Source organism: Trematomus bernacchii, unplaced genomic scaffold (genome assembly GCF_902827165.1).
Source record: "Trematomus bernacchii unplaced genomic scaffold, fTreBer1.1, whole genome shotgun sequence".
In the NCBI taxonomy this organism is placed as follows: Eukaryota; Metazoa; Chordata; class Actinopteri; order Perciformes; family Nototheniidae; genus Trematomus; species Trematomus bernacchii.
The window spans coordinates 191,250-206,004 of record NW_022987531.1 but is presented as its reverse complement, the minus strand read 5'-3'; the positions used below and the strand labels follow the sequence as shown (position 1 = coordinate 206,004).

At 43.0% G+C, this 14,755-nt stretch overlaps 1 protein-coding gene across 1 annotated transcript in view; it reads left to right on the top strand.

Moving 5' to 3' along the window:
• The window catches only part of pdzd8 (PDZ domain containing 8), a 51,864-nt gene extending 37,382 nt beyond the window's left edge, over positions 1-14,482 (top strand). Inside the window, exons 4-5 of the mRNA XM_034122390.1 lie at positions 9,601-9,763; positions 9,864-14,482. Coding sequence (XP_033978281.1) covers positions 9,601-9,763; positions 9,864-12,226 — 2,526 coding nt within the window. The 3' untranslated portion in view covers positions 12,227-14,482. The remainder of the gene's footprint in view (positions 1-9,600; positions 9,764-9,863) is intronic.
• Positions 14,483-14,755: the final 273 nt, after the last annotated feature.

Sequence of the window (14,755 nt, the reverse complement as noted above, 5' to 3'; positions counted from 1 at the left end):
TTGTCCTGTTCCTCAGCTCTGTCTCAGTTAGCCTGTGTTGCTCTGCATGATTTCCTGGGCACAGCTTCTTCCTACGCTTACAGTACACACAGTGTTTTACAGTCTGTTAAATGCAGCTTCATTGACATTTCTGAAACAGACTTTGTTGTCTGGGTCTTGTGAATTGAACGCCAAAATCATGAGTATAAAACCAGGTTTTTAATCTATAAATGTTCCTTAGGTTTATTATAGTAATTACATTGGGACAATAAATGTAATCAGAAAGCAAAGGATATCCAGGTGTATATCGTTAACACACTGCTGCAGAGCTGTAGTGTTATCAATGGAGCTGTGTGCACTGACATAATTAGGCACATATGAGTGTCTGTGACTGTGCATATATTGGGGGTGTAAGTGTGTTAAAGGGAGATTGCCACTATTTGCACTTCAGAAGAAAGGGCTTGTGTGCTTGCTTTTGTGAATCTATTGAAGGCAGCACATTGTGTGGCAGCTGTATACACACAGCTACGTTGCCCATCCAATTAGAGATGTTCAGCACCTACTCACCTTTCAGCACTTCTTACACAAAGGGCAACATGTCAGTGCCCTGAACGTGTGTGTGTCCGTATTGGAGCAGAAGATGACCCACTAAGCACTGGTACAGGACCTGAAGGCACCGCCTGCCGTGGGCCACGCGCCGGAGGACTATGTCGTCGACTAATAAGAACACTCACTGCTCTGCTTGGGAGGATTCTCAGGCATCAGACTGATTTGTTGTTTGGTTTGAAAATTATTCTTATTTCTTTATTTCCTTTATATTTTCCTCCATGTTTTTCAAAATACAACACAACATTGTAAGGATCCAAATGACCATCTTGACAATATGGCCCCATTTTATTTTTCTACTTATTTAATGGTAAATGCCTGCATAAATAGTGCTTTCTAGTCTGAGAGTCCAGAGTGCTTTCATTTATAGAATAATATCATTTGTATTACTAAAAACACATTCAATATCACAATTTACCAGAGTCCAAAAAGAAAATAGAACAATTCAATTTCTTATTTAAAGGACACCTATCATGCTATATTTAAATGATATATTGTAGGGCCATACCTATATAAGGTATATTTATACGTTTCTGTTTTCAAAATACCAAACAGATCATGCATTTTAGCCATGCCTCATTTCGCTCCATTTGCTGTTCTCCAGCCCTGTTTTTGCAGGGGGCTGATTCTGTGAGCTGCAGCTGACCACGCCCCCCTGCAGGAGAGGGGAGCGTGCTCTGATCAAGTCAAGAGGGGGAGAAAAATAGATCTCCGTCCTCCGTGTTTTATTATATTATTATAGGCCTATAGAGTCGTTATTCATTTGTTTTAAAGCTCAATAAATAACAAAGAAGACCTTTGACCGGCACTTTTCTAATTTTGTCCGGAAGATTTAAACTTTAACGGACATCTTGACCGGCGAAAGAAAACCTAACTGAAACTCTGCCGCGCGGTCCCCTCGTTCCTTGGAAGAGGCGGAGAGGTGGGTGTTTGTCATCTGCTGGTGGACTAACCAGAGAGAATTACAGTGCTTGCCTCGACGGGGAGGGATTGCATTGAATTACAGCAGCAGGAGCAAACGCTTGCCTCGGGGAGGGAGAAAAAAAGCCACAGCGGAGAATAAACAGAAGGGTAACCATGCGCGGGAAGTCTTCTTCGCTGCTTTTGTGGCAGACTACAGCGCCACTTACAGGCCTGGCATATGTACTACAGCGTCTCCAGCGCTTTTGAGCGGCAATGGCCCAACCCCACATTCCCCTGATAGGTGGAGAGTTGGCCCAATAGCCGTAGCGCCACTGTCCTGACGTCAGGACAGTGTTCAAATCTGGATCAGTTTTTATCAGATCCGTTGCAGCCCCTTTTTTAGAGATTTGGATGTGGAGGAAAATAGAGAGGGTTGTGTTTTCTGACACTTGGTGAGTTCCCTGGAACACCGGGGACACATATTCATGTATAAAAGACGTACAAAAGTGCATTTTGCATGATAGGTCCCCTTTAATGTAAAAAAGCAGCATATGTTTGAAATTGTATGTAGAAATAATGAAACATCACTCAAATGGATAATTGCTTTATTGTCCAAATCCAACTGAATGAAGGCACAAAACAACAAGTAAATGTGAACATATTTTAACAATACATAAGACTTTAACAATTTTGCAATGCAATCAAACATGAATGAAGTGGGAAGACCGCCATGGAGATTCTGGGGTTGCATTCGAATAGTCCATTTAGCTTAGGAACCTTCCTAACGGAGTGAAATGACCCGGAAGTCCCTCAGTGGCAGCCATGATAAGTGCCGTTCGAATTCTCTAAATTAAAAGGAAAGGAGGTTTCAAACTTCCTTTATAACCTCCTTTAGCCTAGGAACCACTGGACCTCCCTAACCGAAAGGAGAGGAGAAAATGCTGCCCCACAATGCCTTGCAGCCGCAGCATTTGCCGTCACACAACAGTCGGCCGTTCACGGAAACAACCGATTATGAACGAGAAATGATATCATGAAAGTTACGGTGCTTATTAAGCATTTTAAAACGTATGTGGTAAGTTGCCAAAGTGCTTTGTTTTGAACGTTCATCAGTATTATAATCAAAAAGAGAAATATGAACGTTAGTTTTTACTGAAATGATCAAATAAAGTCAACATTTCACAGTCTTTACTGAGCTGTGTGGGGTTTGTTCAACTTTTAAAAGATGTTTGAATGGTGATATACACAGTGATCGATGTTAAGGACTAACGTTTATAATAAATACATTTGTATTGATTTTAAGATCTTTTCATACAATCATACGTATTGGGATCATTTGTATTAATGTGGACCGGAGGGAGAGGGTGATGAGCATAAGTTTCACTTTCCTTTTTTATTTCAATTTCAACTTTGGTCATGAAGAATATGTTTCTCTGTTGTCCCCGTTCATAAAGCATAAAACAACAGCATCAGAGCACGGTGCAGAGTCTCTAGATGAGTTTACAGTAGTCCCTCGTTCTTATTAAACATCCATGTTGTAGTCCGCTGTATAGAAAACTGTAGTTTCCATAGTTTCCCCACAGCAGCAGGCGCACATTTATGACCTCTGCTGGCGCATCATAAACACGTCGGATAGTGAAAGTGCAGTCGGATTCTCTAAAGTGCCGCAGTCTCTTCTCCTAAATCCTTTTGAATTCTCCTATCCACTATCCCTTAACCCCATGACGTTTCACTCCGAGGTCAAGGAATAGACGATAGGGTTAGAATTTAGGAGCTGATTTTTTGGAGTATTCGAACGCAACCCGGGTTATTATACACTCGGCGGCTGCTTTACATCGCACACCTGCTTGGTATTTTAAATATCTGTTCTGCCATTGTGGCAGAAAGGTCTGCAGAGATGGTGAAAAGGGTCAGTTGTACTGGTTTATTCTTATCTTATGTTACCTAGTTAGCATTCTTTATTTTTCTTTATGCATATTTTATTAATCACTCCCCTTTTATACTGTATTGTTTATTTTGTACTGTCCTATAGTACACATTGGAATGATTTCTTACTTTATTTTTTACAACTATAATAAATAGATAAAGGTGTGCATTGGAAATATTTGTTTACATAGATGACCAAATAATTTGACACACTGAGGTCATTTAGACTAAAGTTAACTATCCAAACACTCTGAGAAACTCTTAGAAATGATGGGGGAATCCCTCCGGAGTGGAGTCATGACGACTGGATCTGAATTATGTTGTTGTATTTGGTGGTTTGTGTTCCAGCTGTCGATCAGCAACTATATATCCATAATTCACCAGTTAAAGGAAATACAACTAATGTGTTGTGTTATATTAGCTGTACAATTGACCACATATGGTGTTCTTAGTTTCCATACCTCCTGTGTTTTACGAGCGACTTATCAAGTCTTGGCAAACGGCATAAAACACGATTAAACGTGATAGTATATAAAACCATGCTCGTATCTACAACCTATAGAAATGCAAAACGGCGTCAGTTTAGACGTAATTCTGTCCTCCTGCTTACCGCATCATTTATGAGAAAACATTTCATAACATTAACACAACATATTCGAGGTGGTTTTAAATAGCATATCTGTATTTATTTATTTCTCCAAGTTATGTTTTTGTGTGCACTGAGGAGTCTCAAACAGGCGTTTGTTTAATCATTTTAAGATTGGCTTTAATCAATGTTTGAAAATGAATTCTTCATATTTGATAAATGAGAGGTAACATTTTATTTATGGTATTATTTCCACATATTTCTCTCCATTCTTCCTTCTGCCAACGGTGTCGCAGTTTCTCGTCTCTCCCGTTGTTGTGCTTAGTGCGTACGCATGGGTTAGAGTTTGCGTGGAGGACCGCACATTTTCCCGTCAAGTTAGTATTTTATAAATCGCAAACATTGCGTAGAAACTGGCGTACGCCATTTTTTGAGCGTATATCCCTTTATAAATGAGGCCCCTGAGCTGTAGTTATCAGCCTCTCAGTCTGACAGGAGAGAGCTCTCCCTCTCCTTGTTGTAAAAACAGCTTCTAATATCCGTTAGCTCTGAGCTAGCACACCAGATGCTAACAACAAAAATCCCCGTAACTGGTGCTTGCTCTCTCTAGTTCTCTCTCGCTCTCTCTCTCTCTCTCACAGAGGCTGTGTGCTCCTCCGTGGCGATGACGGCTTGCGTTAAAAAAATAAAATAAACATATTTGTAAAGTGGGGGGAACACAAACGGGATTTCGAAAAGTGGGGGGGGATATGTCCCCCTGTCCCCAGTGGAAATTACGCCATGCGTGTGTGTGCGTCAAGTGCAATAAATATATATGCAAGTTGCAACACACACAGAGTAAAACTCTGGCCCTCATGTGCTGTATAGGCTGGCACCACTAGGCTGTTCAATGGGGCTGATGTGTTGTGTAGATTCTGCCAGAAGGAAAGGTTAAACTCCTTATGAAGCGGGGAGCTGCCGCTCCACATTGCTTTTCTTCCAGACTGCAACGCTGGTCCCGCAAATCAAGCAAGAACGTGATTGGTCGATATTCATTGTGGGGGTGGGGGGAGGAGGGGTGTTAGATAGATATAGAGTTGTAGTAAGTAGATGATTGAGATTTCGTTTATGCATAGGGTAGATTCTTTTAATTACATTTCCTTTTTTTTTGTGTGTATTTTTTACATTTTGGATTTGCTTGGCAAGCTACTTATTGAGGGCTCGCGAGCTGACATGTTGGAGACCCCTGTCTAAAATCATTACATTTTTATGTTTAAATCAGTGGAGCTGTCATTAGCAGAGTAAGGCACATCTTTACCGAGCACCTGTGATCTATGCCTGCTACTGAAACCAAATGCATACACATGCTACTTTCTCTTTTAATGGTTGTAGCATTGAATAAAGATCTTCCCTGCTGCACAGGAACAGTGTTGCTTCTTAATTACATCTGAAGACATTATGGTTCACTTTACACTGTGATCTGTTTAACCTGTTTTTGTTGAGTAACTTTGATATCCTGGTTATATCATTCAATTGTCAACCTTTCTGTTCTGTTTTCTAAGAAAGAGATTATATTCCATCAGGGAGGGCAGAAAGTGACAGTGTGGGCGCCATGCTTTCTCTGACGGAGTACTAGCAAGGCAGTTATGTGGGGTTAACGTAATGGGTTTAAATACATATGTTAAATATACATTCAACTGTATAGCGTAATACATTTGCCAACCGAATTGTGATCAGAAGTGATGCAGCACAGGGTGAATAACTCTGTGAGATTGACTCAATCAGCTGCAATATGAGGATAAATGATTATGTGCTATTCCACTTCAATATCCTGTTAATGTCAAATTGATTTTGCATCTCCTGTTGTCGTACGCAGCCAGATCCTGAGTGTTTTTCCAGCAGAACCCACCTGCCTCAGTAATGATCATTGTGTGATGTGAAGCTGAAGAGGCCTATAGCCTGCACACTCCCCCCCCCCCCAGCAACCCCCCCTCTGCAATGTTGTTAGCGTCTTCATGGAAGAGCGGTAACATGGCCAGATCAGATTAAACCTCAGAGAACTTAAAGGGATAGTTCAGCTGTTTTGAAGTGGGGTTGTGTGAGGTACTTATCCATAGACAGTGTATTATCTACAGTACACAGGAGAACCAGCATGGACTGTAGGCTTTGCTCTGCTGTAGATAAGGGCAGCAGCAGTCAGTCCAGCTATCTATGCTCTCACTGAAGCAGCCAGATTCCATTGACAAAATCTGTAATTTTACCATTTATGGTTTATAATAATACATTTTATTTCAAGGTGACTTTCATAACACCCAAGGACACCATACATTAAAACAAAATTCAGCAGTGACTGTCTTTGTCCACAAATCCCTTTGGAGTAATTGTGATCTTGTATATAGTTTCCGGGTTATAATAAATACTTTTAAAACACTTTTTTTGTCTTGCCAAGCTACATTTTTCCAGCATTTGTCATGATTTCAAGATTCCATTTATTTCCAGATGGCTTGAGTCTGGTAACACTGCAGAATGGTGTATGCTTCCTGCTGTGTACTTCATACTAAAAGAAAGGGCTGTGCTACTAATTAGGCTAACATGAGGATGGATCAGGACTTCCCCTTAGCCTTCAGTGAATCTGCCCCCCCCCCCCCCCTTGTTTCAGCTTGTATACATTATCTGCTTATTGGATGGCCAGCTCTAATTCAATCACTGCCTTCACCCAGAACAGTAACAAATGACAGGAGGGGAAATTACAGTCATTCGTCTCCGTCTACCCACATCATGCCGGCCCCTCTTTTCTCTTTTTAAACCAGGACACCTGTACCACCCTCCTCTGCCTCCCCCTTCTCCACCTCATTTAGCCCTTTCTCTATTCCAGAACATATCCTACCATACATGTGTTTGGAAAGCTGAAAATATCTTGCAATCAAAGTGGAAATCACATGGGTTTCACTCAAATTCACTGATGCTCATCACTATAGGAGACACACACTTAGCTTTTATATACGACCTGTCATGCTTAGAACAGGTGACCTCCGCGTCACAACAGGTGTGTTATATGTGCCTTGAGCTGTAAGAAGTGGCTGTTATTAGAGCGCGGGGGGGGGTTTCATTGCAGCTTTCTCCTCTGCCATACAATACCACTTTCAGTTTGAGTTTCATGTTGAAGTGCTGGAGGCCGATGTCAGTAATGAAGCATTTTTCAACTTACTATTTATTCTCATTCTTATTTTTTTACATAACCTGACAAATGAGCAGTATCTGTTGTTAGTTGCTAGTTTTAGACTTTTAACATGAAGAAATATAAAATTCATACAATTCTCTTAATATCTAATGTAACTATAGGGAAAGACAATAATGTTGAGATATGAAAGTTGGAAATATTATATCAAAAGTGCAGACTTTGTAGTGAAAAAGGAATCCATTCGGCCCATCATTCAAGCTCTCCCAGGAAGTGTGACTTATTCTGGGCATGTCCATGGATAACTACTTTTTGGCCAAAGTTTGACACCTTCAATTGAGACATTGCTTTTTCTACATTCTATTAGGGCTGTGCAATTAATCGTATTTTAATCGCAATTACGATTTTGGCCTGCCACAATTACGAAAACAACATAATCGGAAAAAACGATTATTTTGCTTTGCTAGGTTGTGACAGTGCACTGCAACATATTTGATCTCATTTATTTGTATTTATCATATTTATATATGTTTATTAGCTTGTTGAAGTGCGCTCCAAAATATTTGTTGATCTTGTTTATTGGTATTTATTATTTTGATATTATTGATTTAAATGTAAATATAAATGTATAATTTATTTTATTTATTGGTTTTTCACTTGAATTATACGTTCAGGGTAATCATGTTATAAGATACTGTTCAAATTATTATTTGTATTTTTTTTAAAGTTCAATAAATTGATGTTTTCAAAGTCAATGAATAATCGTATTTAATAATCGTGATGTCAATTATTGACCAAAATAATTGTGATTATGATTTTTGCCATAATCGCACAGCCCTACATTCTATACACCCTAACTCCAAAACTAAACGCCTATTTGGAATACTGAGAGTAGCTGCAAGAAAAGCAATTGCAAGGAAATGGCTCATTTATCATGGACATAATAAACAACATATTGTCAATGGAAATACCTTTTCCCTGAAACTTCAGGAAAACCAATTTGAAGAAACTTGAAAATTGTGGAAGCGATGTATTTTAGACGACCATTCCTTTTAGGCCTAGGCTCCACGGGGACGAAAACGGGTTGAATCCGCATATTTCTCATGCGTATAGCCCTCTAAGCTGCACGGCGCCGTAACAGAAACGTAGAAACAGACCCCGCAAACGACAACGGGTCCAAAGGTGGATAGATCTGGGAACGGAGCGCTCTGGGGGTTCCAACGGGGCCGTGGGGTCGCCTATACGGTCATCCGTTTCTGATAATGACGACGCAATAGCCCCGCCTCTGCTGCTCACCCCCGCAAAAGTACACTGCACACTGAATTCAGATTATTTATCTTTATCTCGATATGGACATAAACGCGAGTGAAGTCTAATCTGACAGGACGGAGACACGCAGCTCCTCCCGCTGTGATGCAGCGGGAGCAAAACACACACTTCAAGTCAGATCATCACCCTTAGCTATTTTAATTACATCTCAAACTACCTAAACTAGTTATAAATATGTTTATTTTTACTGTCGAGTCATCATTACTGGATCAGCTGCTGCATGAGACAGACACTGACGCTGTCAGAAGAGAGGAAAAAGAGACAGGCTCCGTGTATTTTATTATCATATCATTATATCGTCGTTATTTATTTGTTTTAAAGCTCAATAAATAACAAAGAAGACCTTTGACCGGCACTTTTATAATTTTGTCCGGAAGATTTAAACTTTAACACACGTTGACCGGCGAAAAACTCTGCGCGGTTCCCTCCGCCCCCACCGCGGAGAATAAACAGAAGTGCAGCCATGACAACCATTCTTCTTCGCTGCTTTTGTGGAGGAAGTTGCTGCTTTTGTGGAGGAAGTTACAGCGCCACGTACAGGTTCGGCATATGTACTGCAGCTTTTCCAGCGGTTGGATGTAAACGGAGCCGTCTCGTGGAGCTTGACACAATCCGGTGTATATTGCGTGGGGACGGAAGGTTTTTTGCGGTTGCGTTTGCGTTTGCGTTACTCCGATGCGTTTTGCCGTATGGGTTCCCGTGGAGCCGGGGCATTAGTTTAATTGTGCTTTTGTATAATCCCTGCTGGGTTTTTTTCTTCATTCTTGAAACTGAAAACCCCCGCTGTCTACTGTTTTATTTATTTATTATTTTTATTATATCTTTTTTGCTTGTTGATTTACTTATTTATTGTACCTCGGTATGTTTGATATTTTTGGGTCACTAAAAAAATGGAACTGTTAAAGGAGCAAAGTGCACCATAAATACTATGTGACTCCAAAAAAAAAAAAAAAATGAAAGAAAAGGAATATTTCACCTGTATTGACCATAATTAATGAATCATGTTTTTGTACACAATTCTAGCAATACATAAAGTAGATAAGTTGTGGCCTTTGACCTCTAAATCCATGTTGGTTTTCATTGTAAATGTTCTCTTGTTACATGTGTGCATCAGACGGAGGTGATCAAGGGGGCGTGTGGCAGCGTGGGGATGACGTTCAGACACGTCCCTGCCAGTGAGGGGGATGCAGTGCACGTCAGCATCGAGACCGTCACACCCAACTCCCCCGCAGCCCTGGCAGACCTGCAGAGGGGAGATCGGCTCATCGCCATTGGAGGTTTGAGATTTTTTTATTTGGTAACCATCAGAAGATTTTAAAAAACTGTCAGGTCTTTGCTATACTGAAAATGTATTTCCTGTTCTTGAACTTTCTACAGGAGTCAAGGTGACATCTTCAGTTCAAGTGCCCAAACTGTTGAGGCAGGCCGGAGAGAGGGTGGTGGTCCTTTATGAGAGGCCCGTCCGTCACCAGGCTCACTCTTTTGGAAGCCTTGGAACTCTTCAGGAAGGGTTTGGGCAGCTAGAGGAAACAGGATTTATTCCTCAGCCGGGGGGGTATGAAGAAGACCCAGCTCCCATCACCACCCTCTCCGACATATCAGACAGCAAAGACATGGACTCTGAGTTTGAAGAGTTGATTGTGGACTCCAAACTTAGCCAGAATGTTGGCCCTAACAGCAGCACCACAAATACCAGTGATGCAAAGGAGGAATCCTTACTCACCGTTAACCAAAGCCCTAAAAGGACTGTGGCCAGCCTGGCCTCCAAGCCCCTCGGTTCCATATCCCCCATACTCAACCGCAAGCTAAACCTGGTGGGTCTCCAGTCGCCACTAAAGCCCCAACCCAAAGAATCTCCAAAGCCCTCTCCACAAAGGACCAATAGTGATCCAGTGGAAGGTCTGCAACGTCCCACTGTCCCTCCCCCACCTCCTCCTTCTCGCCCCCCAGTGCCGCCAAGACCTCAAATAAGGTTGACGTCAGCCTCTTCAGAAACCAGTATTTTGGAAGGCATTGATTCTGTTACAGCTACAAATGCTGCTGTGGCTCCTACCGTGACTTCCAGCAGCAGCGCTTCTGAAAAATCTCCAGAAAAAGCTCCTCTCACTGGAGCCAATGAGGACAAAGCTGTCACTGATAAGACCTGTGTCAAACAGGCTGAGGTGAAGCAGCCTACCAGACCAGCAGAGTCCACTGATGAGCCGCCTGGCCCCCCCACTGTGACCAGCAGCAGCAGAGCTGACCAGGCAAAGGACAAAGCTTCAGAAAGCTCCTGCAGCACACGGGACAGTCTGGAGGACCACTCCCTCTGGGAATCCCCAGAAACCCTTATCCGTCACCAGACCGCACGCTGGCCCAAAGCCTCTGTAGTGTTTGAGGTGGAGAACAACCAAAAGTACCTTAATGTGGCCCTGTGGTGCAAAGATCCCTTTAAGTTGGGCAGTTTATTGTGCCTGGGTCACGTCAGCCTCCAGCTGGAGCATGTTGCCCTGGAATCTATGGCCACATCGTCAGCAGAGTACCAGAGCACCTTCAGGCTGGGGCCTCCGGAGCCAAGGGCCAACGTCAGCCGCACAGCGCTGCGCAGTCTTAGCACCCACAAAGGCTTCAATGAGAAGCTGTGTTACGGAGATGTTACTCTGAACTTCTGTTACCTCGCCGAGGGGGAGCTAGACTATCCAGGAGGGCTGATAGAGAGGGAGCGAGAGGGCAGTCTCCAAGATGAGGATCTGAGAGAGAGGGAGCGGGAGCAGATCCACACTGCACAGCGGGATGACCTGGCATATGGAGCCATTCAGCTGGTGGAGGTTCGCCACAACTTCCAGGACACACAGTTCCAGAACCCGACGTGGTGTGAATACTGCAAGAAGAAGGTTTGGACAAAGGCCGCCTCTCAGTGTATGATCTGCGCCTACGTATGCCACAAGAAGTGCCAGGACAAGTGCCTCGCTGAAAACCCCCTCTGTGTGGCAGCCACTGATCGCCGCGGAGCTGACCCTGAAGCCAAATCCACCATCAACCGGGCCACCACCGGCCTCACCCGCCATATCATCAACACCAGCTCCCGCCTGCTGAACCTCCGCCAGGTGCCCAAAACTCGGCTGGTTGAGACGGTGGCTGACTTGGTGCCTGGGACAGTGGAGCCCTCACCCAAGCACACCCCCAACACTTCAGACAACGAAAGCAGCGACACTGAGACCTACACTAGCGGGGCCAGCCCCTCGAAGCAGCCTGTGTGCAGCGGGGGCAGCAGCAAACTCGTACGCAGGGAAGGCGGGCTGGATGACAGCGTGTTCATCGCTGTCAAGGAGATAGGCCGCGACCTGTACCGGGGGCTGCCCACAGAAGAGCGCTCCCAGAAGCTGGAGCTGATGCTGGACAAGCTGCAGCAGGAGATCGATCAGGAGCTGGAGCACAACAACGCTCTCCTGCTGGAGGAGAGGGAGGCCACAGATTCCCGCCGCAAGGCCCTCATCAGTACTGCCCTGGCTAAGTCTGGGGAGAGGCTCCAGGCCCTCACCCTGCTGATGATCCACTACCGGGCCGGCATCGAGGACCTGGAGTCAGTGGAGAGCTCCTCCCCTTCAGAGCAGCAGGGCTTTAAAGCAAAGGGAGTGGGGCTGGAGGAGGAGGCCCTGATGGGGACGGAGGTGTATGACAGTGACATATGCAGCCCTGTGGAGGGGCAGCTGCTGGACAACATCACTGAGGAGCAGATCTGTGTGGAGGCTCTGCACTGAAGGACACAGAGAGGAAAAGAAGAGAAACATGTGCTTTGGCAAGAGCACCTCAACAAAATATGTCCACTTTGTTTTTAGAGATGGGGGAGTTTCAGCAGTCCATTTTAAATATAGGATGTGTTGGGTCCATTGTTTGATTCACACATTTTTTTTATTTTAGTGTGAAAAATGAAGGATGGAAATACCTCCCTAACAAGAATTCATATATTGATGGTTTGATTTGCACAACGTGATGCCGTCTCCATGCTCTTGGTTTTTAAAGGGAAGCTTCGTGCTGCATGTGGATCCTCCAGCTGGTTTTCTGTGGCTTCAAACTGTCATGTAATGCATTTAATTACTTTTGCTTCTTTGTCTGTAAGAGCTTTGAAATAAGGACTTAAGAACATGTGCACATTTCTGTGGTCTACTCGTCTGAATAATTTGAATAGAGAAGGAATTATTGTTACGTAATTATTTGTTTTACTGTGAGTAAAGAGCCCATATGAAGGTAATATATTTGAGTCAATAACAGTGTGAATATTACTGGGACAGCAGCGTTGGACATCCAGCTCAGTGGAAAAGGTCATTAGAGTTCAGACCCTGCAAGAGCTCACACATATCTTTGTTTTCAGCACCTTTTTTTACTGTAACATGTTTGGATTTTAGTAGCCACTGTCCTTGGATTTATTGTGATATTGTATATAGTTTGCTCTTTCTTTTGGTGTATTTGTTTGTATTGGTTTGGCCAGACATGTTTTACTGATCTATATTTCCCATATTCTTCTCTCCCCTGTGTGGGTGTAAAGAGGTTACCGTCCTGGGTTAAAATGAATACTTTTTTGAACCTTTTTTTGTCTTGCCAAGCTTCATTATGTTCAGCACACCCTGTCAACTCAATTATGGCACATTAATAACTGATCAAAACTTTGATTGGGTTCAATTTGAGAAATACATCTTTTTGTATTATTAGTCTCTGAAGGAATGTTATCCAGGAGCTTTCATGATATGAACATTCTCTTAACAAATTTGTATTTGTTGTGAATGAAGATGATTTCCATGCCTCGATAAATAATGATGTGATAAATTGCAGATCCTTTGCCTTCATGAGTTGTGTTCATGCCCAAATGAATGTATGTTCAGCCCTCTGCGTGTTGTGTGTGTTACAGCTGTTTGGAACTGCCTTCCCCATTCCCTTGCTGAACATCAAGCATTAATGTAGCCTGTTACAGTGACTCTGCTCCAAAATGCTTTGCTGTTCATCTCCTACCCTTCAGAGACACACTGGAATAAATAGTGAGAGGAGGTACCATCTAACAGAAACTCTAAAACACTGAACATTTTGGATTCTTTGCTTTTGGTTTTTATTCTGAAGATTATTTTGACGTGACATATTCCCACCACAATTACAGTTGAGTTTGTTGAAGATCAGTCACTAAGAATGAGTTTAATGGCTTTCTAAAACTATCAAAGCAGGTGGTATCAGTGTGTCAGAATTGTGAGGCATGGAGGTGAGGAACTTCCATATTGTTTTTCTAACGCCCCAATAGACAGGGTTGCATGGCCTGTTACCGGTACATTTAGGACTAGGATTACAGTTATCTTAAAACATCTTTAGATATTCTTGCATGAATTAAAAAAACAAGCTGAAAGAAGATTTAACACTGAAAATATACAAAGCCATCACCCAAAGTGCATTGAACACCAGCTGAGTGAGTCAGCAGAGGGCAGATTTACTCTGACCGGATTGGTCCACACTGAGGGACCTGGAGAGGTGAAGAGCCAGACTCCTGTTTGTGTCGCAGATATGTTGCTCCAGTAGATATTGGCTTGCTGGCTGCTATTCTTGTTTATCTCTGTCACTCTGTATATCCAGATTTTTTGTGCAATATTTTTGTAGAAAATGAAGCTAATGATTCCCTCGTGTGTGACTTCCTTCTCCTTTCTTTGATTTCTGTGTCTATCTGTCTGGTGTAGCTCCCTGAGGGTCTTTGTGGACCAGTGAAAACGTGAGAAGCACTGCTTTGCTGCTGCTGCTGTTACTATGTGCTCCTTCACAGATCTCATGATCACATGCTTCTGCGCCCACCCCCGCCCCATGCCTAACCTTTGAAACTGCTCTTGCAATATGGCTGCCCATCATGGCTTTCAGTAGATGGAGATGGTGTTTGTTTCTCTTTGTGTGTGCGAGGGATGTTGTAAACTGTTTTTGCAAAGGCTCATGTGATGAAGCTTTATTGTACATAACCTAAATAAACAAGCTAAAATGATTTCCCATCATCCTGCTTTGTGTTTGAATCGGCTCACAGAAGGATACTAAAGGCACGGTCTGCCATCCACCCACAGCAACCCTTCAGACTTCTGTTACATCTGAGTTAATGACAGGTTTACACCTTTATATATACAGTCTATGGTTTACACACAGGGAGTCTAACTTAAAGGTTACACACAAAATCAACACTATTGTTTTCTATTCAAATTAGCTGATGACTGATCTGCTCAGTACAGCATGTGGACCAGTTACTCCGGGTGACCTTTATGTGCACTTACTTT